General features: G+C 39.2%; 1 protein-coding gene across 1 annotated transcript in view; it reads left to right on the top strand.

Moving 5' to 3' along the window:
* RNF121 (ring finger protein 121) overlaps positions 1-25,946 on the top strand; it is a 74,239-nt gene that overhangs the window by 19,342 nt on the left and 28,951 nt on the right. Inside the window, exons 2-3 of the mRNA XM_019744313.3 lie at positions 12,701-12,738; positions 15,990-16,131. Of these exons, the coding sequence (XP_019599872.2) occupies positions 12,701-12,738; positions 15,990-16,131 (180 nt within the window). The remainder of the gene's footprint in view (positions 1-12,700; positions 12,739-15,989; positions 16,132-25,946) is intronic.

Below are 25,946 nucleotides of genomic sequence, written 5' to 3'. Positions count from 1 at the left end.
GGATGTTCGGAGGTGGGTGTTAGAGCATACAGACCCAGGGAAAGGTCCCAGGGCAGAAATTCTGTCTCCATAGGTGGAGGGCAAGAAGACCGAAGAAAGACTGGCTACTCCAGTCTGGTAATTAAAGAGTTTATTAAGGGAAACTTATACTAGGTGTGTCTTGCAGCTGCAAGATGAAATGGATACCTGTGCCACTTGTCAGGTGCCAGAGAATCTCATAGAACAAGGTGGGATAGTCACTTGTATTGGAATGTGACCAGTCCCACTTATGGGTAAACACTTTATTTACATGGTTGACTGGGTCAGGATAATGGCCTCTCCTAGGAAGCAGCATTAGCAGGAGGCAGAGGAGAGGTGCTGGTTTATGTCAGAACAAGCATCGATTATGATCAGACAGTCTCTAAGTGGTGTTCACAGTAAGCACTCTCTGTCTGGCCTGAGTCCAGCTCACTAGTCAGACAGTGATCACACCTTGAAACCGTCTCTCCTCCACAGTGAGGCCTTTGGGACGTGACTAGGTCATGAGGTCAGGGCCCTCATAATTGGGATTTGTGCCCTTATAAAGAGGCCCCACGGAGCTCTCTAGTCCCTTTTACCATATGACGACACAGCAAAAAGATGGCTGTCTATGAACCAGGAAGCTCTCACCAGACATAAAACCTGCTGGTGCCATAATCCTGGACTTCCCACCCTCCAGAAATGTGAGAAATAAATGTTTGTTGTTTATAAGCCACCTAGTCTATGGTATTTTGTTATAGCAGCCCAAACAGACTAAGACATAGACATCATGGGAATACCAGAAGAAGAAGAGAGAAACAAGAAATATTTAAAACAATAATGACTGAAAATTTCCCCTATTAATTTCAAGCACCAAACCACAAATTCAGGAAGCTCAGAAAATACCAAGCAGGATAAATGCCAAGCAAAACAGCAACAACAAAAATAACCAAAACTCCACCTAGGCCTATCATTTTTCAAACTATAGAAAATTAAAGATAAAAAAAGATCCTGAAAAAAGCCGGAGGAGAAAATACCTTACTTCTAGAAGTGCTAAGATAAGGATACATTTAACTTCTCCTCAGAAACTGTGTAAGCAAGAAGAGAATGGAATGAAATGTTTAAAGTCTTAAAAGGAAAAAAACCTAGTAGCCTAGAATTCTTTACCCTGTGAAATTAATAATCCTTTAAAAGAAATGGAGAAATAAAGACCAACAAAAATTGGGGAAATTTTTTGCTAGTAGACCACCAGCCTTGCAAGAAATGTTAAAATAAGTTCTTTAGAGAGAAGGAAAATGATAGAAGTAAGAAACTCAGATCTACGTAAAGGAAGAGTATTGGAGAAGGAATAAGTGAAGGTAGAATAAAAACATGTATTTTACTTATTCTTTTTTATGAATGATTGTAAATTTTATTGTATTTTAAATTTGAGTTTCGGGGCTGGCCTGGTAGCTTAGGTGGTTGGAGCACTGTGTTCCTAATGCTGAGGTCACTGGTTCGATTCCCACATGGGCCATGTATCACTGGCCCATGTGGGAATCAAACCAGTGAGCTGCGCCCTCTACAGTGAGCTGCACCCTCTACAGCTAAGATTGTGAACAACAGCTCTCCCTGGAGCTGAGCTGCTTTGAGCAGCCAGAGGTTGCCTTGAGCTGCCGTGGGCTATTGTATGCTGCTGTGGGCTATACCATGTGCTGCCTGGAGCAGCCGGTGGCCAGCTTGAGTGGCCAGTAGCCGTTGTGAGCAAGAGCTTCTGTGAGATGCTGTGAGTGCTGACTGCCTCAGCTGGGCGGAGTGCAAGGCTCATAATACCAACAGCATGGGCCAGGGAACTGTGTCCTACACAACTAGACTGAGAAACAGCATCTTGAACCGGAGTGGGAGGGGGAAGCAGAAGAAGGGGTAAAAAAGACAGAGATTGGGGGCGGCTAGATGGCTCAGTTGGTTAGAGTGCGAGCTCTGAACAACAAGCTGGTTGTTTCCCACATGCGCCAGTGAGCTGCGCTCTCCACAACTAGGTTAAAGACAACAAGCTGCCACTGAGGTTCCAGAGGGTTCGACCAGATGGCTCAGTTGGTTAGAGCACGAACTCGCAACAACAAGGTTGCTGGTTCAATTCCCACATGGGATGCTGGGCTGCGCCCCCTGCAACTAAAGATTGAAAACGGCGACTGGACTTGGAGCTGAGCTGCGCCCTCCACAATTAGATTGAAGGACAACGACTTGGAGCTGATGGACCCTATAGAAACACACTGTCCCCCAATATTCCCCAATAAAATTAAAAAAAAAAAAGACATTGTTACAGTGGATGAACATTGTTATATTGTCTATAAGAAACCTATTTGAAATAAAAGGACACATCTACGAGTAGATTAAAAGTAAATGAATGGAGAAAGATATACTGTGCTAATATTAGAGAAATATATACCAGGCAATATTAATCAAAAGAAAGCAGGAGTAACTATATTAATTTCAGACATAGCAGACTTCAGAGCAAGGGAAATTATTAGCAATCCAGAGGAGCATTATGTAATGATTAAGGAGTCAGTTCTCCAAGAAGACATAACAGTCCTTAATGTGTACTCGTATGTGCCTACCTATTGGTGTCAAAATACGAGGCGTAAACTGATAGAACTGCAACTACTATAGTTGGAGAGTTCAACACTCTTGTGTCAGAAATGGACAGATCCAACTTACAGAAAATCAGTAAGGACATAGCTGAACTTAATAACACCATCAATTATCTGAATATAATGGACATCTATAGACTACTTTATCCAACAACAGAATAGACATTCTTCTCAAATTCACATGGAACATTCACCAAGATAGACTACACGTGGTCTATAACACACACTTTAACAAATTTAAAATAATAGAAATCATATATTGCCTGCTCTCAGAGCATAATGTAATTAAACTAGAAATCAATAACAGAAAGATAGCTGGAAAATCCACAAATACTTAGAGATTAAAGAACACATTTCTAAATAACACATGAATCAAAAAAAAATTTCAGGAGAAATTTAAATATATTTGACCTAAATGAAAATGAAAGCACAACTTACCAAAATTTGTGGAATGCAGCAAAAGCAGTGCTTAGAGGGAAATTTATAGTATTAAATGCATATATTAAAAAGACAAAAGATCTAAAATCAATCATCTAAGCTTCCATCTTCAGAAACTTGAAAAGGAGCAAATTAAGCAGAAGAAAAATAATAAAAATTAAAGCAGAAATCAGTGAAATTGAAAACAGGAAATCAGTAGAGAAAATCAACAAAATCAGGAGCTGGCTCTTTGAAAACAGTAATAAAATTGGTCAGCCTGTAGCTAGTCTAAGGAAAGAGGAGAGAGGACACAAATTACTAATATCAGAAATGAAAGGGGACATGACTACAGGTCCCATGGACATTAAAAGGATAATAAAGGAATGCTATGAACAACTCTATGGCCACAAATTTGATATCCTAGATGAAATGGATGTTCCATGTTCATGTATGGGAAGACTCAATTTTGTGAAGATGTCAGTTCTTCCTAACTTGATCTGTAGATCCAATGAAAACTAAAAAATCCCAGCAAATTATTTTGTGGACATCGACAAACTGAATCTAAAGGTCATATGGAGAGGCAAAAGACCCAGAATAGCCAATAGAGTATTGAGAGAGGACCAGAGGTGGAGGACTGACACTTACCTGACTTCAAGATGTACTGTAAGTTACAGCAATTAAGTTACTGTGTGGTATTGGTGAAAGAATAGGCAAATAGAATTAGTGGAACAGAATAGAGAGCCCAGAGACAGACCTACATAAATATACGTATTCAGCTGATCTTTGACAGGGAGCAAAGGCAATGCAATGGAGCATAGAGAGTCCTTTCAACAAATGGTGCTGGAACAGCCAGACATCCACATGCAACAACATGAATCTAGACACGGACTTTATAACATTTACAAAAAGTAACTTAAAATAGACCACAAACCTAAATCGGATCACAGATGCAAAACTCCTAGAAGATAATGGAGAAAATCTAGGTGACCCTGGGTTTGGTGATGACTTTTTAGATACAACACCAAAGGCATGATCCATGAAAGAAAGAATTGATAAGCTAGACTTAATTAAAATTAAAGATTTTTGCTCTGCAAAAACAGTCAAGAGAATGAAAAGACAAGCCTCAGACTGGGGGAAAATATTTGCAAAAGACCTATCTGATAAAGGACTGTTATCCAAAATATACAAAGAACTCTTAAAACTCAAGAAAACAAACAGTCTGATTAAAAAGTGGGCTAAAGATCTTAACATACAGTTCACCAAAGAAGATATACAGATGGCAAATAAGCTTCGGAAAAGATGCTCCACATTGTATGTCATCAGGGAAATGGAAATTAAACAGCAATGAGACTACTACACACCCATTAGAATGGTCGAAGTCCAGAACACTGGCAGCACCAAATGCTGGTGAGCATGCGGAGCAACAGGAACTCTCATTTATTGCTGGTGGGAATGCAAAATAATACAGCCACTTTGGAAAACAGTTTGGCAGTTTCTTACAAAACTAAGCATACACTTAACATACAGTCCAGTAATTGTACTTCTTAATATTTCCCCAGAGGAGTTGAAAACTTATGTCCATACAAAGTCCTGCACACAGATGTTTATCGTGTAGCTTTATTTATAATTGGCAAACCTTGGAAGCAACCAAGGTGTCATTCAGTAGGTGAATGGGTAAATAAATTGGTATACCCAGACAATGAAATATTCACTAGTCACAGGAAATGAGCTAGCAAGCCATGAAAAGACATGGAGGAATCTTAAATGCATATTTCTCAGTGAAAGAAGCCAATGAGAAAAGCTACATGCTGTATGAGTTCAACTATATGACATTCTGGGAAAGGCAAAACTATGAAGTTAGTACAAAGACCAGTGATTGATAGGGGTTAGGGGAGATGGAGGGATAAATAAACAGAGCACAGAAATTTTTTAGGGCAGTAAAAACTACTGTGTGATAACTGTAATGATGGTTGCATATCATTATACATTTGTCCAAACCCATAGAATGCGCAACATCAATGGTGAGCTCAAAGTAAACTTTGGATTTGTGTGGTAATGGTGTGTCAGTGTAGGTTTATCAGTTGGAACAAATGTACCACTCTGGTGGGGGAATGTTGATTATAGGGGAGACAGTGCATATTTGGGGGCAGGGCGCATATGGGAAATCTCTTTCTACTCAGTTTTGCTGTGAACCTACAACTGCTCTAAAAAGTCTATTTTTAAAAAATGGACAAAGGATATGAATAAACTTTTCTCCAAAGATATATAAATGGCTAACAAGCATATGAAAAGGTGCTCAACATCATTATCCATCAGGGAAATAAAATCAAAATCACATTGAGATACCATCTTACACCTACTATGATGCTTTTATCAAAAAGAGTAATAAGTGTTGTCAAGGATATGGAGAAGCTAGAACACTCTTACAGTCCTGGTGGGAATGTAAAATGGTGCAGCTGCTATGGAAGATATTTTGGCAGTTCCCCAAAAGGTGAAGGATAGAGTTGCCACATGACCCAGCAGTTCCATTCCTGAACATATACTTAAGAGAAATGAAAACATGACTACACAAAAACTTGTAGATGAATGTTCAAAACAGCATTATTTGTAATAGCCAAAAAGTATAAACAACGCAAATGTCCATCAACTGATGAATGGAAACATAAAATGTGGTAAAGCTAATACAATGCTGATATTTGTCAATAATAAAGAATGAACTACAATACATGCTACAGCATGATGGACATTGATAACATTCTGCTAAATGAAAGAAGCCAATCGCAAAAGACCACATATTGTGTGATCCCATTTATATGAAATGTCTAGAATAGGCAAATCTACAGATAGAGATGGAAAGTGAATTAGTGGTTCCTTGAACTGGGGGACGATGTAACGTGACTGCGATGTGGTTTCTTTTACGGATGGTGAAAAGTTCTAAGCTTACATAGCGGTGATGGTGGCACAATTCTGTGAATATACTCAAAGGCACTGAATTGTACACTTTAGATGGGTGAATTTTATGATATGTGAATTAGATCTCAGTAAGGCTGTGACTAAAAGGAAAAATCAGATGCGTAGAGGTGTATGGCCATAGGGAAACTTGTGGATGTGAGTGCTGGGATGCAATAGCAATGCTTCTCAAACTTGAATGTGCGTACAAATTACCTGGGATCTTATTAAATGCAGATTCTGGTTCAGGAGGCCTGGGATGGATTCTGAGATTCCCTGTGTCTTCATAAGCTCTTTGGTTGCTGCTGCTGCTATGCTGTAGACCATGCTTAGCAAGGCAGGTGTTTCTGTAGTGAATGGGGTCTGTCTAAAGACCTTCCTGGAACCAGGAGGATTTGGCCGGCATTTTGCCAGGAGGCAGAATGTGGTTTGGTGGAAGAGGGGCGTACGGGTCAAAGTAACCAACCTGTGTAAAGACTCAGAGACCAGACAGTAGCCAGTATTTGTGTGGAACAGTAGGCTTGTTTGTAGGGTTACTCCGGTGGGTCCCTGAGTCTTTTGCACCTGAGAAAATATAACAGTCAACCTCTGATCATTTTCCATTTTTGTGAAACTTTCTCTTGCGCTCTGCCTGAAAATTTTGATTTAACTTCTTAAATCTGGACTTAGGCATGACTAGCGGCCTTGTTAGATCCTAGGAGGGGAGCGATTGGTTGGCAGGAAAACATTCTGTGTGTGGGTCTTAGAAGTTGGATATGGACTCATCAATCAGTAACCTTGCCCTGAGAGCCGACCTAATTAGCTACCTGAGCTCTGGACAGGGCACCTTCAGACTGGCTTACTGCTTGGCCCCCGGTGAAAAACCTCATTAGTGAGGGAGCAAATAAAGATGTGTTTCCAGATGGTACCGGTTAAGTGTAGCTGTAGTTTACATCTTTCCTTGTTTTTCCACTTGAGCTAGAAACCTGGTTTGGATGTATTAGTTTTGATCCACAGTTGGAAACCCGCGAATTTGGAGGGCTGACTTAAGTCATATGACTCCATGAGGGTGGGCACCCCTCATGTCCCACATTGTTCAAGGGTCAGTTGTGACTTAAATAATCTTTTGGTTCAGGAGGCAAATATGAAAGCTACATCAGTCTTTTCCTTTTAGCATTTGTACTACTCCGTGAAGTGGTATATGGTCCTCTAAGCCCCAGGGCTAGTGTCAGCCTTAGTGCTTGCCCTTCTAAGCTCTTTTCCCTGAGGCTCTGAAGCATTCCTGTCCTGTGCTTCCCCAGCCTCTCCTAGTACTTTATAAAATACTCCACTCTCCCAGGAGGAAAGGCAGTAAAATCACTTGGTCACCTTGAATGCACTTACTCTCACAGCCCCACCGTGTAGTCAGAAGCCTTACTCTTCCAGATGGAGAAACTGAGGCATAGATAATAGCGTGCTTAACCCCTATCTCATGGAGAAGCACCCCATGCCAGGCCAAGTTCTCTGGATCTTCCTGGTTTTTCTTTCAATGGGCTCTAACTAACTAAGCCATCTGTCTGCCCCAGTTATTGTCATTTTATTGTTTCCTGATTGTTTTTGTAGTGATTTGTTCCTTATTCTCTTGTTCTCTTGTTTATAGCAATCTATTTTAAGTTGATGGTCACTTAAGTTTGAACACATTCTAAAATCACTACAGTTTTTACCCAACCCATCCACAATTATGTTTGTCATCGTTTACTTCTTTTGTGTTTATATGTATCCCTTAATTGTTGTAATTACACATGATCTTCCTACTTTTGTTTTTTAACCTTTGTACTAGCTTTATAGTTGGTTGATTCACTGCTTTTATTATGTGTTTGCCTTTGACAGTGAGAATTTTTTCTTTTCTATATTGTTTTATTCATATTTTTTCTCTTCCTTGTTTTAAAATAAATTTTATTGGGGAATATTGGAGGACAGTGTGTTTTTCCAGGATCCATCAGCTCTAAGTAGTTGTCCTTTAATCTAGTTGTGGAGGGTGCAGCTCAGCTCCAAGTCTAGTTGCCGTTTGCAATCTTTAGTTTCAGGGGGCACAGCCCACCATCCCATGAGGGAATTAAACCAGCATCCTTGTTGAAAGCTCACGCTCTAACCAACTGAGCCATCTGGCCGCCCCTCTGGAAGCTCAGCGGCAGCTCATTGTCTTCAGTCTAGTTGTGGAGGGCACAGCTCACTGGCGCATGTGGGAATCGAACCAGCAACCCTGTTCAGAGCTTGCGCTCTAACCAACCTGAGCCATTCGGCTGCCCTGATCTTTTCTTCTTAAAGAAGACCCTTTAACATTTCTTGTAATACTGGTTTAGCAATGGTGAACTCTTTTAGTTTTTCTTGTCTGGGAAACTCTCTCTCTCCTTCAATTCTGAATGATAGCCTTGCTGGGTAGAGTAATCTTGGTTGTGGGTCCTTGCTTTTCATCACTTTGAATATTTTGCACAAATCCCTCTGGCCTGAGAAGTTTCTGGTGAGAAATCAGCTGACAGTCTTATGGGAGCTCCCCTGTTCATAACTAAACGACTTTTCTCTTGCTATTTTTAGGATTCTCTCTTTGTCTTTAACCTTTGGCATTTTAATTATGATGTGTCTTGGTGTGGGTCTCTTTGGGTTCATCTTGTTTGGGACTCTCTGCACTTCCTGGACTTGTATGTATATTTCCTTCACCAGGTAAGGGAAGTTTTTGGTTATTATTTCTTCAAATAGGTTCTCGGTCCCTTGTTCTCTCTTTTCTCCTTGTGGTTACTCCTGTGATGTGAATGTTGTTACACTTGATGTTGTCCCAGAGATCCCTTAAACTATCCTTTTTTTTTTTCTTTTAATTTTTTTCTTTTTGCTGTTCTAATTGGGTATTTTCCATTACCATGTTATCCATATTGCTGATTTGATCATATGCTTCCTCTAATCTGCTGTTGATTCCATCTAATGTATTCTTCACTTAAGTTATTCTTTATTTCTCACCAGTTCTTTTTGTTTTCTGTCTCCATTTTTATGTTTCCCATCTCTTTGTTGAAGTTCTCACTGAGTTCATCTACTCTGCCCCTAAGTTCATTGAGGATTCTTGTAACCATTGTTTTGATATCTGCATCTGGTAGATAGCTTGTCTCCATTTTGTTTAGTTCTTCTGGAGTTTTGTCCTGTTCTTTCAGGTGGGACATCTTTCTTTGTTTCGTCATTTTGGCTGTCTCCCTCTGTTTTTTTTTTTTTTTCTGCGTATTAGGTAGATCTGCTTCATATCCCAATCTTGGCAGAGTGGCCTTATGTAATAGATATCCTATGGGGCCCCATGGTGTAGTTTCCCTGGTCACTGAGCTGGGTGCTCTGGGGGTATTCACTGTGTGGGTTACATATGCTCCTGTTATAGTTAAGCGTTGATTGCTGTTGGTCTATTGGGTGGGATTGTTCCTCAGGCTAACTGGTTGTGAGGAATGGCTGTGACTACAGCAGATGAGCTGTTGTGCTGGGGCAACTCCATGGAGCAGGAGTCACTTTAGCGGGGCTGTGGTGCCTTCTGAGTCCACCCTTTGGGTGTGTCATTTGTGGAGCTGGTTGGGTGGTGCTCTAGTGTGGTCTGAAGCTGGTCATCGAGTGTATTGGTTCTGGGTCCTCTTGGGAGGGACTCTGGTGCAGGCCCAGGTTAGTCGTTGGCCGTGCCCAGCCCAGGGCCACCTGGTAGGAGCTAAAAGTGATCTTCAGTTGGTTGCTGCCTGTGCTGGGCTTCAAGGCACCTGGGAGAGGCTAGGCTGCAAACTGAGGCTGGCTGCCTGTAGTGCTGGGCTTGGAGCCGCTTAACAAGAAGTATTGGGCACACCAAAGCCAGCTGCAGCTTTTTGGGGCCTTGTGGACCTTTGAAAGATTTTTAGAAGAGTCTGCAGTGCTAGCTGAGGAGGGCTGCTTGTGTGGAGGAGCTGCTGGAAGAGATTTGGGACAGGCTTGTGAGTTGGGTGGAGTAGGTGTCTCGGAATCACCAGGTTGAGGTGAATGGTGTTAGCCAAATGAATGAGGAGTTTGGATTGGCACCTGCCTGTTGCCCGGGTAAGGGGAGGACTCAAGAAAGAAACAATGGCATCTGCCAGCATTTCTGTCTAGGAGAGAGCTGCCCTAACCCATGCCCCTCTAGCCATTGCCCTGAAGCTAATCAGTTCAGCTCCACATGTCCCTGGTGCTTTTTGAACTGCTGCCCCAGTGCTGGAGCTCAGAGTGAGTGAGTTTGTGTGAGTGAATCTGTGTGTGGTCCCTTTAAGACTTGTAGCACTTAGGTTTCCAGCAACCTTTCCATCTCGCTCAACTACAATCCCTGTTTGGTTTCACAGCCAAATATGAGAATTTCTCTTCCCGGCACTGGAGTCCTGGGCTGGGGAACCTGATATGGGTCTAGAACCCCTCACTCTTCAGGGGGGACCTCAGCAGTGAAGATATCACTCTCATTTCTTAAGTGCCACAGCATGGGTGTGGGACCTGTTAATTCTGCATCTCTACCTTTCCTACCAGTCTCAATGTGGCTTCTTCTTTATATCCTTAGTTATAGGAATTGTGTTCAACTAGTCGTTGGGTGGTTCTCAATGATGTTTGTTCTATAATTTAGTTGTACCTTTGATGTGGTCATGGGAGGAGGTGAGCACAGCATTTACCTACTCCACCTTCTTGACCAGAAGTCTTTCCCCTCCTAATTCTTAATTGCCAGACTGTGGGTGTGGGTCCTGCCTGTTCCACGTCTCCGCCCCTTCTAACAGTCTCAAGTGGCTTCGTTATATCCTTAGGTACAGAACTTCTGTTAAATGACTCATCAGGTGGTTCTCAATGATGGTTGTTCTATAATTTAGTTATAATTTTGATGTAGTCTTGGGAGGAGGTGAGCACAGCATTTGCCAAGTCCTCCATCATGACTGGAAGTCCTTGATGCTGCTTTTCTAACAAGCACCCAGATGATGCTGGTACTAATCTTTGGGCCACACTTTGAGTGTCAAAATCCATGCTGGAGGAGAGCAGAATGCCAAATTCACTAAGCTATGTGATCTGGGAAGACTTCTCTAGGGAAGGTGAAATTGTAGCCGGGTTCTCAAAGGATAAGTTCGATTTGGATAGGAAAAAAGAGAAGCAAGGGCATTACATGCAGAAGGAAGAATATGCAAAGACCCAGAGACAGGAATGAGTCCCATGTGTTTGGGAACAGTGAACTGACTGGCTTGGCAAGATGTAGGTACAAGATGGAAAAGAAGAAGAGTTTTGATAGGTAGCATGAAAGTTGGTTCTTAATTGTCTGATCAGGTATCACCCAGATGGGCCTTTCCATTTCTTGCATCCACTTGTCCCCTCTCAGAGGGGACTTCTGTCCTTCTAGGGAGATGAAGGCCTGAGTCAGGACACCTGAATAAGTTCTGGGAGGCAATATGTGAAGTAGGAAAAGGGAGGAGTGTGGTTGACTTCATTACCCTAATTGTCTTTGTGAAGCCTTGGGACTTCCTCCCTCTCTCATTCCCTCACTCACTCCTCCCTCCCTCTCTCCCATTCTTCCCTTTCCTCCTTCCCTTCTTCCCTCCGTCCTTTTTCCCCCTGAAGTTATAAGGCAGTGGGAAACAGCCTTGAACATCATAAGTACTAAAGGAGTATTTGCTGATTGACTGAGTGATTCTGAGGCCTTGTCTCTCTTCTCTTAAATCAAGGAACGTTTTCAGCTCAGGTCCATATAAGAATGTATTGCATGACTTAGGTACTGAGACTTGGATATGCTTCTGTGTTGCTGCAAGGAAGTAGAATACTAAACTCAAAGAGTTTAGTATTATTCTGGAGCAGTGGTTTTCAACTGGGGGCAATTTTTGTGCCCCAGGGGACATTTGACAATGTCTGTTGACATTTTGGTTGTTGCATCTTTTGGGATGCTACTAGCATCTACTGGGTAGAGGCCAGGGAGATGCTAAATATCCTACAATTTACAGATACCTCCTCTCCCTGCCACAACAAGGAATTAACCAGCCCAACGTATCTCCAGTGCCAAGGTTGAGAAACCCTGCTCTAAAAGAACAAGGCTAACAAATAGAAACAGAACTTTGATGTTGGAAGGCCATACTGCTAGTTAAAGCAGGGCAAGGACTGAATCCTGGTTTACCGAGTATAATGCTCTGCCTGCTGCCATTTAGAATCAAATGCATTATATGACAATACTTTATCTAGTTTCACCCCCACTAATTCTGACTCACACTTTTTGCTCTAGCCATACTCAATTGTTTGTATGGTTTGCAACGTCATTTCTTCATATTCATGTTAGTCCCTTTGCCTGGAACATATTTCTCTCATTTCCTCATCTGCATAATATTTCACATCTACTCCAGGAACTCTTCACTAATCTGTAACACCCAGGTTGGATTAGAAGCCACTTCTTTATTCTTCCATAGATAGTCTTTAGCATCTAATAATGAAATTTTCTGTTTTTATGTCTGTCGTCCTTAGAAGTTAGATTCACTCTTCTATCCTCACTGCCTAGCACAAAACAATGTCAGTCATAGACACGAGCCAAGTAAGTGATTAGAGAAGGGAGAGATCAGTAGGGCGTAGAGTGCTGGGGAAGGTTTCATAGAGATGGTGACACTTGAAGCTTCCTGTAATACCTTGAAGATATTGATAACTCTGTGAGTACCTTCTGTTGGGCAGGGACAGTTCTAAGACAGTAATGGATTTTTTCTGGTGGTGTCTTTCTACAGGTTGATATGTCACACCTTACCCCAGAGGAGCAATGGAGGTAAGTGTGATAGTATGGGCCCCTTAGGTGGGAACTGGATATTAATACAACTACTAGAGTTGTGTATCTACCCCTTTTGCTTCCTTGTCTGTGGGAGGCAGTGACTCATGACCAGTAGGATAGGGCTTTTGGGATTATTTTCCAGTACCTGGGTAGTTTCCTCAGTCCGAGGGAGTAAGTACCGTGTTTCCCTGAAAATAAGACTTAGCTAGACCATCAGCTCTAATGCGTCTTTTAGAACAAAAATTAATATAAGACCTTATTTTAATATAATATAAGACCGGGTCTTATATAAGACCGGATATAATATAATACAATATATATAATATAATATAATATAATATAATATAATATAATATAATATAATATAATATAATATAATATGTATAATACAATATGTATAATATAATACAATTACAATACAAAGACAATACAATACCGGGTCTTATATTAATTTTTGTTCCAAAAGACACATTGGAGCCGATGGTCCGGCTAGGTCTTATTTTCGGGGAAACACGGTAGGTAATTGCACATAACCATTCACCTGGGTTTGAATACTAGTTCTGCCATTTTCTAGCTGTGTGATCTTGGGCAAGTTACTTAACTTCTCACTGCCTTAGTTTTCTCCGTTTGTAAAAGGAGGATCAAAACAGTACGTATACCTCACAGAGTTGTGAGGACTAATGTATGTGAAATGCTTAGCACAGTGCCTAGCGTGTAGTAAGCTGCCCGTGTCACCGGCTCTGAAGGCGACTCTTGTCATTACTGTCATCGTCGTTATCCGTAAAACAGGGCAGAGGGCTCTGACTGAGAAAATGGCAGATGTGTTTCTGATCTCAACTTGCTACTAACCTGCCATGTAACCAGAGTAGTCAACAAATATCGATCGTATTGTCTTCATTTCTCATCAGTAAAAGAGTTTCAGAGTGCTTGTCCCCACAAACTTCACAAGATGGCTGACCAGTGAGCCAAATCCATAAAATTTAATAGTGAGAAAAAACCTTTTAGATTAAAACTATAGATTATAAAAATATAGAATGGCAAAGATATTAATGCATACAACAAGCCCAGCGAGGTTTGAGATGATTTTAAGCTTAATATGCACCAGTTGTGTACCTCAGTTACCAAAATATTCCAAATAATTTGGAAGATGTTTATAGAAATATACTATCTGCCTTAAGGGAAGTGACAGTGCCATTGTGCTCTGCTTCACTGAGGCCACACTGATTATGTTGTAAATGCTGCATATTAGGAAGATCTTTAGCTAGATAATGTCTAGAAGAAGGCAACCAGGATTAATGGTCTCCAAATTGTGTTATATGAATAGTGTTTAAAAGATCTAGGACTAAAAGGGTCAGGAAAATGGTGATGGGAACAGGATAGTTTTTTTGTTTGTTTTAAATCAGATCATGAGAAATCTTTGAAGGAACAGCACTGGGAAAGAGGAGTGGATATGTCCTTTGTTCTTTCTTCCAGAGTATAGGATTAGGTCCAATGGATTGAAACTGTGGGAAGGTAGAATTTATCTCTTTATCAGAAACATCTTTAATAATTATGGTATATTGAGAGAGAGTGAACCTCCGGCCCCTTAAAGCATTGGAATTTTATTCCTTCATAAGCACATCGGAGTACCTACTATGTGCCAGACATTTCTGGTTCTAGGTTAGATTACCTTAAGAGGCATATGTTCTCAGCCACTGGAAGTATTCAAACAAAGGATTTCAAAAATAATTTTTGCATTTGGTGGACACTTGAACTATATGACTTCTCTGGTCTTTTCTAGATCCTTTCTTTCATTTCTTGTGCCCATCCATTCAGTCATATACTGTCTGAAAGAAATGTATCCCTTGTTATCTTTATAACTCCCCACAGTCCTTAGGTTTTTAAAGTGTTTTTCACCCTTTTAGTTTAGCTTATTCTCACAACAACCATATGAAACAGGCAGAAAAGATAGGGACTACTTTTGACAGATGAAGAAATTGTGATGTAGAGATAGATGTGTATTTTCTTGGCCAAATCCACAAAAGTGTGTCTGAATCTTAAAGTTTCTGACTCCTAACCCTATTATCTTTTTGTCAGATTCTTTCAGCCAGGATAGTGTTTTATGTAAAATGAACCCTTCGGTGCTGTGGCTGGCTGGCTCATGGACATTTGGTTGCCCCTCCCAGCTTTTCGTTATGAAAAATTTCAAACATACAGAAAAGATGAAAGAAATGTACAGTGAATAACCTTACACTCACCACCCAGATTCTACAATTAACTTTTTGCTATATTTGCTTTATCATTTATCTATTCGTAATTTATCCCACTGGGTTCTTGCCTTTGGGAATTCCATGAAGATACCATTTATGTTGTCCTTTCCCTCCCTCCCTAATACCACCATATATGGAATATTTTTTATAAAAGCTCCTGACTATGGGATACATTTGTAGTTAGTTTTTGTCTTACTCCTTCCTCATTCTTCTCCCTTGGCTGACTCTGACCCAGAGTGGTCGGAGTAACTATTCTCTGTTCTTAGAGGAAGGCTTTGTTGGTATTGGCCAAAGGAATCGCTTGCTGCCAATCCTCAGGGCAAGAGAATGCCAGCCTTAGGTTAAATAAGAGTTTCCAGTTGTACACTCCTTGAGTCCCCAAGGAGGCTTTTTACCTGTAGGTGCTGATGGTGAAGTCATTCTTGAATTAGGATAAATTCAAAGCAGTCTAGAGTTTTCAGGCTGTAACTTGTCTTCAGGATCCCTGGTACTGACAGAGAGGTTAGGACAAATAAAGCAAATCTTTAAGCCTGGAAATAGCACACATTTGCAATGTTATTCCTTTATTGGTATCATAAATATCATTGACTAAGAATGTGAGACTTTATGGCTATAATCTTCTCTTTGGGTTACTTTCTTCTTCCAGTGACAGATTGAAATAGGACTGAAATGGGCAGTGTCACAGGCTTCTCCTGGGATCTCTTTCCTGCTACAAGAAAGATGTCAGCTGTATCTGTCATTGGGGGTGGGCAGCAGACCACCCACTTTTAACCCCAATAGATGAGCTTGGTGCCTGGGGCCTGTAGAGCCCCTGTTCTATCCCAAAATGCTTGTCTTCTAGGGCATGTGTATTTCTAGCGACTGATTTGCACAATACCCTGCAGCTGCAAAGCATGAGTGTGTTCTGAACTATGGACTGATAGGATATCCCTGGAAAGCACTGGCCCTTTATCACCACACCATCCCTGACCTGGCTTACCCCATTTGTTTGGCTTTCAGGGTCGAGCATGCACGCATGCACGCCAAGCACCGGGGCCATGAAGCCATGCACGCTGAAATGGTCCTCATCCTCATCGCTACCTTGGTGGTGGCCCAGCTGCTCCTGGTGCAGTGGAAGCAGAGGCATCCCCGCTCCTACAATGTAAGCCATTTTGACTCTTTCTTCTTGTCTGCCAGAGATCCAATCAAGAGACCCTTCCTAAGAATTCTAGGATCCACCCTAACCCAGGCTCCAAGTAGGTAGAGAATGGGCAATAATAATGAACTTTATGCATGAATGGTGAATAGTGTATGGTGGGTGTATGTTTAAGGTGCAAGTGATTCAGAAAACAGGGCTAGAACCTGAAACTATTTTTATGGTCAGAAAAGATAGGTCCTTCCTTTTAAACATTTTGGCACATATTCATGAAGAAGGTATGCAGTAGGAACTATTCAAATAGAGGGAGAAGTGATCACTTGACTGGGAAGACCAAGCCTTCAATAAATCTTACAGGTAGTGTTTAGGTTTTTTTAAGTTTTTTTTATTAAAGGCAATAATGGAGGAAATAAGGAACAAAAACAAAACATACAGAGAACATATTGCTAAATGGCAGAAGTAAATCCTTCCTTACCAGTAATTACTTTAAATGTAAACAGAGTAAATCTTATTAAAGGCAGAGATAGGTAGATTGGATTAAAAACCCACGATCCATTATGTTGTCTATAAGAGACACACTAATTATAAAGACACACAGAGATTGAAAGTGGAAAGATGGAAAAGGATATTCCATGTATGCCAACAAATTGGATAACCTAAAAGAAATGGATAAATTCCTAGAAACGTAAACAATCTCCTGAGACTGAATCATGAAGAAACAAAATCTGAATACACTGATTATTAATAAGGAGACTGAATCAGTAATCAAGTCTCTCACCAAACAGCAGTCTAGGACCAGATAGTTTAACTGGTGAATTCTACCAAACATTCAAAGAATATTTTAATAGCTGTCCTTCTCAAACTCTTAAAAAAAAACTGAAGAGAAGGGAATGTTCCCAAACTATTTTCTGAGGCCAGCATTACTGTGACAGCAAAGCCAGATAAGGACATTATGAAAAAGAAAACTACAGGCCATCATCATTGATGAACATAGATGCTGAAATCCTCAGCAAAATATTAGCACATAAAATTCAACAATACATTAAAAAGATCATACATCATGATCAGGTGGGATTTATTCCAGGATGCAAGGATGGTTCAGTATCTGCAAATCATTGTGATATGACACAGTAACAAAATGAAGGATACAAATCATATTATCTCAGTAGATGCAGAAAAAGCTTCTGACAAAAATAAACATTTATTTGTGATTTAAACTCTCAACAAAATGGGTATAGAAAGAAAATACCTGTACAAAATGAAGGCCATATATGACAAATCCACAGCTAACATCATACTCAATGGTGAAAAGCTGAAAACTTCCTCTAAGATCAGGAACAAGACAAGGATGCCCACTTTCACCACTTCTGTTCAACATAGTATTGGAAGTCCTAGCCACATCAGTTAGGCAAGAAAAAGAAATAAAAGGCATATAAATTGGAAAGGAAGAAGTAAAGCTTATCATTTGCAGATGACAGGATACTATATATAGAAAACCCCAAAGACTCTAGTAAAAAACTGTTAGAATTACTAAATGAACTCAGTAAAGTAGTAGGATACAAGATCAATGTACAGAAATCTGTGGTGTTTCATATATTAATAACAAATTATCAGAAAGAGAAATTAAGAAAACAGTCCCATTCACAATTGCATCAAAAAGAGTAAAATACCTAGGAGTAATTTAACCAAGGAGGTGAAAAACCTATACACTGAAAAGTATAAGACACAGATGAAAGAAATTGAAGAAGATACAAATAAATGGAAAGATAGTCTCTGCTCATGAATTCGAAGAATTAAAATGTTAAAATGTCAAAACTATGCATAGCAATCTATAGATTCAGTGCAATCCCTAACAAAATTCCAATGGCATTTTTCACAGAATTAGAACAAATAATTCTAAAATTTGCATGGAACTACAAAACATCTCGAATAGCCAAAGCAATGTTAAGAAAGAAGAACAAAGTTGGTGGTATCACACTTCCTGATTTCAAACTATACTACTAATCTGTAGTAATCAAAACAGTGTGGTATTGGCATAAAAACAGACACTCAGTGGAACAGATTTGAGAGCCCAGAATTAAACCCATACATATATGGATAATTAATTTATGACAAAGGAGCCAAGAACATACAATGGAGAAAGGACAATTTCTTCAGTAAATGGTGTTGAGAAAACTAAACTGCCACATGAAAAGAATGCAACTAGACCACTTTCTTACATCACACACAAAAATTAACTAAAAATTGATTAAAGATGTGAATATAAGACCTGAAACCATAAAATTCCTAGAAGATAATGTAGGTAATGAGTTCCTTGATATTGGTCTTAGCAGTGTTTTTGTGGACATGGTTTAAAAGGCAAAGGAAACAAAAAGAAATGGGATTACATCAAACTAAAAAGCATCTGTATGGTGAAGGAAACCATTAGCCAAAGAAAAGACCATATACTGAATGGGAGAAGATAATTGAAAATCCTATATCTGATATGGGGTTAATATTCAAAATATATAAAGAACTCACACAACTCAATAACAAAAATAAACCAATTTAAAAATGCGCAGAGTATCTGATTAGGCATTTTTTCAAAGGAGATATACAGATGGCCAGCAGGCACATGAAAAGATATTCAACATCACTAATTATCAGGGAAATGCAAATCAAAACCACAATGAGATATCACTTCATTCCTGTTACAATGACCATTATCAAAAAGACAAGAAATAACAAGTGTTGGAAAAGATGTGGAGAAAAGAGAACCTTAGTACACTGTTGGTAGGATTGTAAATGGTGCAGCCACTATAGAAAACAGTATGGAGATTCCTCAAAAAAGAATAGAATTACCATATGACCCAGCAATTCCACTTCTGGGTTTTTATCTGAAGAGTACGAAAACACTGATTTGAAGAGATATATACAGCATTATTGCAATATAATAGCCAAGATATGGAAGATATGGAAACAACATAAGTGTCCATCAGGGGGTGAATGGATAAAGAAGATGTGGTACATATATAAGTACACAATGGAACATTACTCAGCCATAAAAAAATGAAATCTTGCTATTTGTGACAATGTGGGTGGACCTTGAGGACATTATTATGCTAAGTGATATAAGTGAGACAAATACTATATGATTTCACTTGTGTGGCATCTAAAAGCAAAACAAATAAATAAACAAAACAAAAACAAACTCATAGATACAAAGAACAGATTAGTGCATACCAAAGGGGAAAGGCGTTGGGGGTAGGCGAAATGGTGAAGGGTGTCAACTGTAGGGTGATAACTAGATTGTAACTGTAGGATGGTAACTAGATTTTTAGTGGTGATCACTTTGTACTGTGTACAGATGTCAGAGTATAATATTGTACACCTAAAACTTACATCATGTTATATACAGATTTTACATCAATTAAAAAAAAAGAAAACATTCACCTCACCCAAAATAAAAGATATTCCATGCAAATGATAACCCAAAGAGAGCTGGGGGGGAGGGTCTTAAATACTGGACAAAATAGATTGTAAATCAAAACAAGTTTACAAGAGACAAAGAAGGACATTATTTATTTATTTTTAAAGATTTTATTGGGGAAAGGGGGAGAACAGGACTTTATTGGGGAACAGTGTGTACTTCCAGGGCTTTTTCCAAGTCAAGTTGTTGTCCTTTCCAGTTGCCATTGTTAGTTGCAGGGGGCAGAGCCCACCATCCCTTGAGGGACTTGAGGAATTGAACTGGCAACCTTGTGGTTGAGAGCCCACTAGCCCATGTGGGAATTGAATCGGCAGCCTTCAGAGTTAGGAGCACGGAGCTCCAACCGCCTGAGCCACCGGGCCGGCCCCGCAAAGAAGGACATTATTGATAAAAGGTTCAATACAGCAGGACAATATAATAGTTATTAAGGAGCCCCAAAAGTATGTGAAGCAAATATTGACAGAATTTAAGGGAGAAATAGTTCTGTAGTAATAGTTGGAGACTTCAAGGCCCTACTTTCAATAAAGGATAGAACAACGATATCAATAGGTAGTAGAGAACTTGAACAACACTGTAAATTAATCAGACCTAACATACTGTGTATACAGAACACTACTCACAACAGCAGAACATAAATTCTTCTCAAGTGCACATGGAATGTTCTCCAGGATAGACCATGTTAGGCCACACACCAGCCTGCATAAATTTTAAAGGATTGAAATCAGGTACTCTGCATTAGGACATGTCAGGTAATATACTGGATTTTTTTTTACAGTTATTATCTTCGAAGTCTTTAACCTTTTCAAGTATGACAACCCATTTTTAACATAAAAAACTTGGCAAACACCCACATGATAATAGTTGAACTTTGAAAGAATACATAAGCACATATAATAGTAACAATAGTTAATATTTGATGAGTTCTTCCTATGCCAGCCTCTGTTCTAAGCACTTTATATATACAGACTCAGCGAATCCTCTCAATAACCCAATAAGATAGGTACTGTTTTCTCCAACCACAGATGAGGAACTAAGACGGACAAAGTAACTTGTTCCTGTGATAAAACCATTATTTGAACCGAGATGATTTTACTCCAGTTTTCAGTCTTGAATCCCTAAATGATTCTTTTTCTCTAGTGTATGCTTTTTCAGACCTCTTGTAATATGGCCAAAGGTGCCCAGGGGTCTGTAGCTCACAGGATGGGAACTGCTGCACTGTCTTTTTTAGTCTTTCTAGTAGCCCATAATCTAAGTGCAGTGAATAACTGAGGCCCAGAGGATTGAGGCATGAAGGGGATACTAATAGATAGAGCCAGAATTTGAACCCAGGTCATTTGTTTCATATTTCATAATTTCTACTGTACCATATGTTACATCTGCTTCCCACCAAGGAAACCAACGGATAATCTGGAGCATAGGAGGGAGAGGGGCTAGACTTTGCCCTTGAGCCAGCACAGGTTCCAAACATTACTGGCCTATAGCCAGCTCAAGTGTTGGCATGCACTACAAATGGAGACGTCTGTACCTTTAGGTCACAGTGCGTGGAATGACCACATGGCACCAAGGCTTTTTTAACTAGGCGCTATCCAGCAGACTAAACCACCTCGGGCTTCATGTCTGGATCTTGCCATCTGAGACGAGTACCTGTTTCTCAGTGTGTGGTTATAGTGCCTACTCTATAAAATGGGGATTACCAAGACGGTTTCGTGGAGCCTGGTCAATTAACAAAACTCATAAACCAAGTTAGAGGGAGACCCCTGGCAATTCTAGGCTGGTATTTAGAAATAATCTTATATAATGTTGGCTAATCTGCAAAGATTTTTAAAAACCTACTCTGAGGGAATGAGGACACATATGTACTGCAGTGGTTTTCAGTAAGTACTCTCTTTTTAAGCTATGGAATCCTTTTTTCAAACTCTGTCTTAGGAAACTCCCCGTGTGGAAAACACAGCTTTAAGAGGCTGCTCTGCTTGATACAGGGTTGGGTAACCCTGACCCCTCCGCTTCCTCCTTAGGAACCTCTGTAGGACTCATCAAAGTGTTAGAAAATCACTGTTAGAAATTCACCAGTAGGAGATGTGACTGTAACTGAATGGGGCTAGTTGTATAAGCAACACGCACAATCATCTTACTTTACTGCCATGCCCCGTAAGCATATGCTGAACTTCACTGGTAAGAGGACATGCTCACATTATGGCATGCGTATTGTAATGAGAAGCTTAAACCTATATCTTTAGAAAATTGTCACAGGAAATCTGTAGTGTTCTGCTTTATGCTGCTATTATTCAATAATGATCTTATTGGTTTTGTTAAAATTTTTATTAACTTGTGTACAATGAATAGTTTTACTGCTTTAATTGAAATACTAACTTTGGAAGAAGAAACATTGCCCAAGATGTCTGTACACAGTAACCTCTCTTATCCTTTTTCAAGGTTATCAGAAGTTGGAGCTGTTTGCCTTGGAGGCAGTATAATACAGCGGAGTCAGACCAATCTGTCTTGATTAGCTAGCTTTCTCATTTCCTAGCTATATGACTTTAGACTTCTTTGAGCCTCAGTTTTTCTAATCTCTAGGTTGGGGTGATAATACCTACCTCATGGATTACGAATATTATATAAGATTATATGGCGAAGTTTTTTGTAAACTCTAAAGCTAATGTTAGTAACTGTTGTTAATTCCACTCCTAAGAGAAGAAGCTCAAGACATAAAAATGTCTTCAGGTACTATTTTATGTGGAACAGGAATAGAATTTATTTTTACTGAGGACAATTCGCATAACAAAATTCACTATTTTAACCATTTTAAAGTATATAATTCAGTGGTTGCCTACTTTAGTATACCCAGTACTTGTACAACTGTTGCCACTATTTAGCTCTAGAACATTTTCATTTCCTCAAAAGGAAATACCATACCCATTAAGCAATCATTCCCCGTTTCCCGTGAGACCCTGGCAACCACTAAACTGCTTTCTATGTATTTGCCTATTCTGGATATTCATATATAAATGGAATCATACAGTATCTGGACTTCTGTGTCTGGTTTCTTTCACATAGCATAATGTTTTCAAGTTTCATCTATGTTGCAGTATCTATTAGTATTTTATTCCTTTTTATGGTTGGATAATACTCCATTGGGTGGATATACTACATTTTGTTCATTTATTCATAAGTGAATGGACATTTGGGTTGTTTCCATCTTTTGGCCATTGTGAATAGTGCTCCTATGAACATTCATTATGAGTTTTCATTTGAATACTTATATTTAATTCTGGGTATACCCTGGAGTGGAATTGCTGGATCATATTTAACTCTATGTTTTAACTTTTTGAGGAAGTGCCAAATGGTTTTCCATAGCAGTTGCACCATTTTACATCCTAACCCACAATGTATTAGGTTCCAATTTCTCCACATTCTCACATCTTTCTCTTTTTCTTTCTTTCTTTTTCTAATTTTGTTATAGCCACCCTAGTGGGCATGAAAAAGTGGTATCTCAGGGTGGCGAGTTGGTTAGAGTGCGGTGCTAATAACACCAAGGTTACCACTTTGATCCCCACATGGGCCGCTGTGAGCTGCTCTCTCCTAAAAAAATTAAAAAAAATTAAAAAGTGATATCTCATTGTAGTTTTGATTTGTAGTTCCCTAATGACTAAATGATGTTGAGCATTATTTTATGTGTTTATTAGTCATTTGTATATCTTCAATGAAGAAATGTCTATTCAAGTTTTTTGCCCATTTTTTAATTGGTGTTTTTGTCTTTTTGTTGTTGTGTTGTATGAGTTCTTTATATCGTTCAGATACCATTATTAGATATATGATTTACAAATATTTCTCGTTCTGTGAGTTGCTTTTTTACTTTCTTGATAATGTCCGTTGATGCAAAATGTTTTTCAGTTTGAAGTCCAGTGTATCTATTTTTTTCTTCTTTTATTAAATATATTTGACATACAACATTGTGTGAATTTAAGTTGTATAACATTAATTTGATACGTTTATATATTGTAATGATTGCCATTGTAGCAATATTTAGCACCTCTATCACATTATATAACTATCCTTTCTTCTTAGTGGTTGGTATAATTAAGTTCTAGACTCTTAGCGAGTTTGATGATTATAGTACAATATTGTTGTCTATATTCATTATACAGTTAACCTGATCCTTGAACAACATGGAGACTTAGGGGTGTCAACCCCTGCACAGTCAAAAGTCTGCGTATAACTTTTGACTCCCCAAAAACTTCAATTGTCCCTTGGTATTTTGAGGGGGGTTCACTCCAGGACACTCCACAGATACCAAAATCTGTGACCTCATGTCCCTTATATAAAATGGCGCAGAGCAATGCATACAGTCGGCCCTTGAATCCTCAGATTCCCAACTGTGGGTAGAAAACACTGTTTTTGATCTGTGGTTTGTTGAATTCATAGATGTGAAACCCAGGGATACAGAGAGCCGACTGTATATTTATTGAAAAAATTCACATATGTGTGGTCCCACGCAGTTCAAGCCCAAGTTATTCAAAGGACAACTGTACTGTGCATTAGATTTCTATGGTTTATTTACTACTTGTTGCAAGTTTGTACCCTTAAACCTATTTTTCTTCTGTTGCTTGTGCTTTTAGTGTCATATTTAAGAATCCATTGCCAAATCCAAGATTATTACAATTTACTGCTATGTTTTCTTTGAAGAGTAATACTTTTATGTCTTACATTTAGGTCTTTGGTCCATTTTTAGTTAAATTTTTTGTAAATGGTGTGAGAGAAGGGTCTAACTTCATTCTTTTGCATGTGGATATCCAGTTGTCCAAGGACCATTTGTTGAAGAGTCTTCTTTCTCCATTAATGGTCTTGGTATTCTCGTCAAAAACCAGTTGACCATAGATGCATGATTTATTTTTGTACTCTCAATTTTGTTCCATTGAACTATGTGCTATGCTAGTACCACACTTTTGATTACTATGTCAGTGTAGTAAGTTCTGAATCGGAAAGTGTGAGTTCTCCACATTTGTTCTTTTTCAGAATTATTTTGCCTATTCTGGGCCCCTTGTAATTTCATATTAATTTTGAGATTAGTGTTTCAATTTCTGGGATGAAGAAACAGCAGTTGTGATTTTGATAAGGATTGCACTGAATCTGTAGATTGTTTGGGGGACTATTGCCATCTTAGCAATATTAATCTTTACATTCATAAACACGTGTTGTCCACTCATTTGTTTCAGTCTTTAATTAATGTTTTGTAGTTTCCAGTGCGCAAGTCTTGCACCTCCTTGGTTAAATTTATTCAGTATTCTTTTTGATGCTATTGTGAATGGAATTCTTTTCTTAATATTTTTTTGGATTGTTCATTGTTAATATAGAGAAATACAACTGATTTTTGCATGTTGATTTTGTGTCTTGCGACTTTGCTGAATTTGTTTATTAACTCTTAATAGCTTTTTTGTGGATTCTTTAGTATTTTCTATATATACGATCATGTTCTCTGCTTTCTTTCTTTTCCAATTGTATACCTTTTATTTCCTTTTCTTGCCTAATTGCTCTGGCTAAAACTTCCAGTACAGTGTTGAGTAGTGTTGAATGAACTCAGAAAGAGTCTAGAGGCTTTGCCAGGAATAAATGCCAAAGATTTATTCAAGAGTCTTAGAGTTTGCAAACTAGAAACACAGGTAGACAAAAACCCAGAAGTGTTCTGAAGAAGGAAGAAAAGTTAAGAGTTCTTATTGTAAAAGTCACATCCTTGAGAATAATCAGTCCTACATTCTTGGCCCTAGGATTGGTCCAGGATGGTTATCAGTTAGAAGTCAGGTTATGTGGAAAATGGATGCCATGGTCTGTTGGGTGGGTACCAGGAGGTCTGGTCACATCCTGAGTCCTTTAGGGGGTAGTCAGAAGGTTATATGCAGGTAAATAAAGGGGCATTGACACAGGACTGGAAAGTTAAAAAATTTACGTTACTAGGCTAGTTAAGACAAGAAAAGGCGTTGTTTCCTCATGCCTCAACATTCGTGATGTTAATAGTCTAGCAACTTGTTTCAAGTGACTCCATTTCATGTTTTCCCTAACTTCACTCTTTCCTCAGTGGTACTGGTGAAATGGGCATCATTGTCTTTTTTCTGATCTTGGGAAAGGTTTCTATCTTTAACTATGTTAACTGTGGGTATTTCATAAATGCCTTTCATCATGTTGTGAAACTTCCCTTCTATTGCTAGTTTGTTGAATTTCTCAATGCTTTTCCTACCTGGAGATGATCATGTGGTGCATCCCTGGAATAAATCCCAGCAGGTCGTGTGTGTAATCCTTTTAATATTCTGCTGGATTTGGTTGCTAGTATTTTGTGGAAGATTTTTGCCTCTATATTCAT

Source organism: Rhinolophus sinicus, chromosome 14 (genome assembly GCF_057876585.1).
Source record: "Rhinolophus sinicus isolate RSI-liver-muscle chromosome 14, RSI-T2T, whole genome shotgun sequence".
NCBI classification, from domain to species: domain Eukaryota; kingdom Metazoa; phylum Chordata; class Mammalia; order Chiroptera; family Rhinolophidae; genus Rhinolophus; species Rhinolophus sinicus.
The sequence above is the reverse complement of the archived record's forward strand: the minus strand, read 5'-3'. Positions and strand labels throughout refer to the sequence as shown.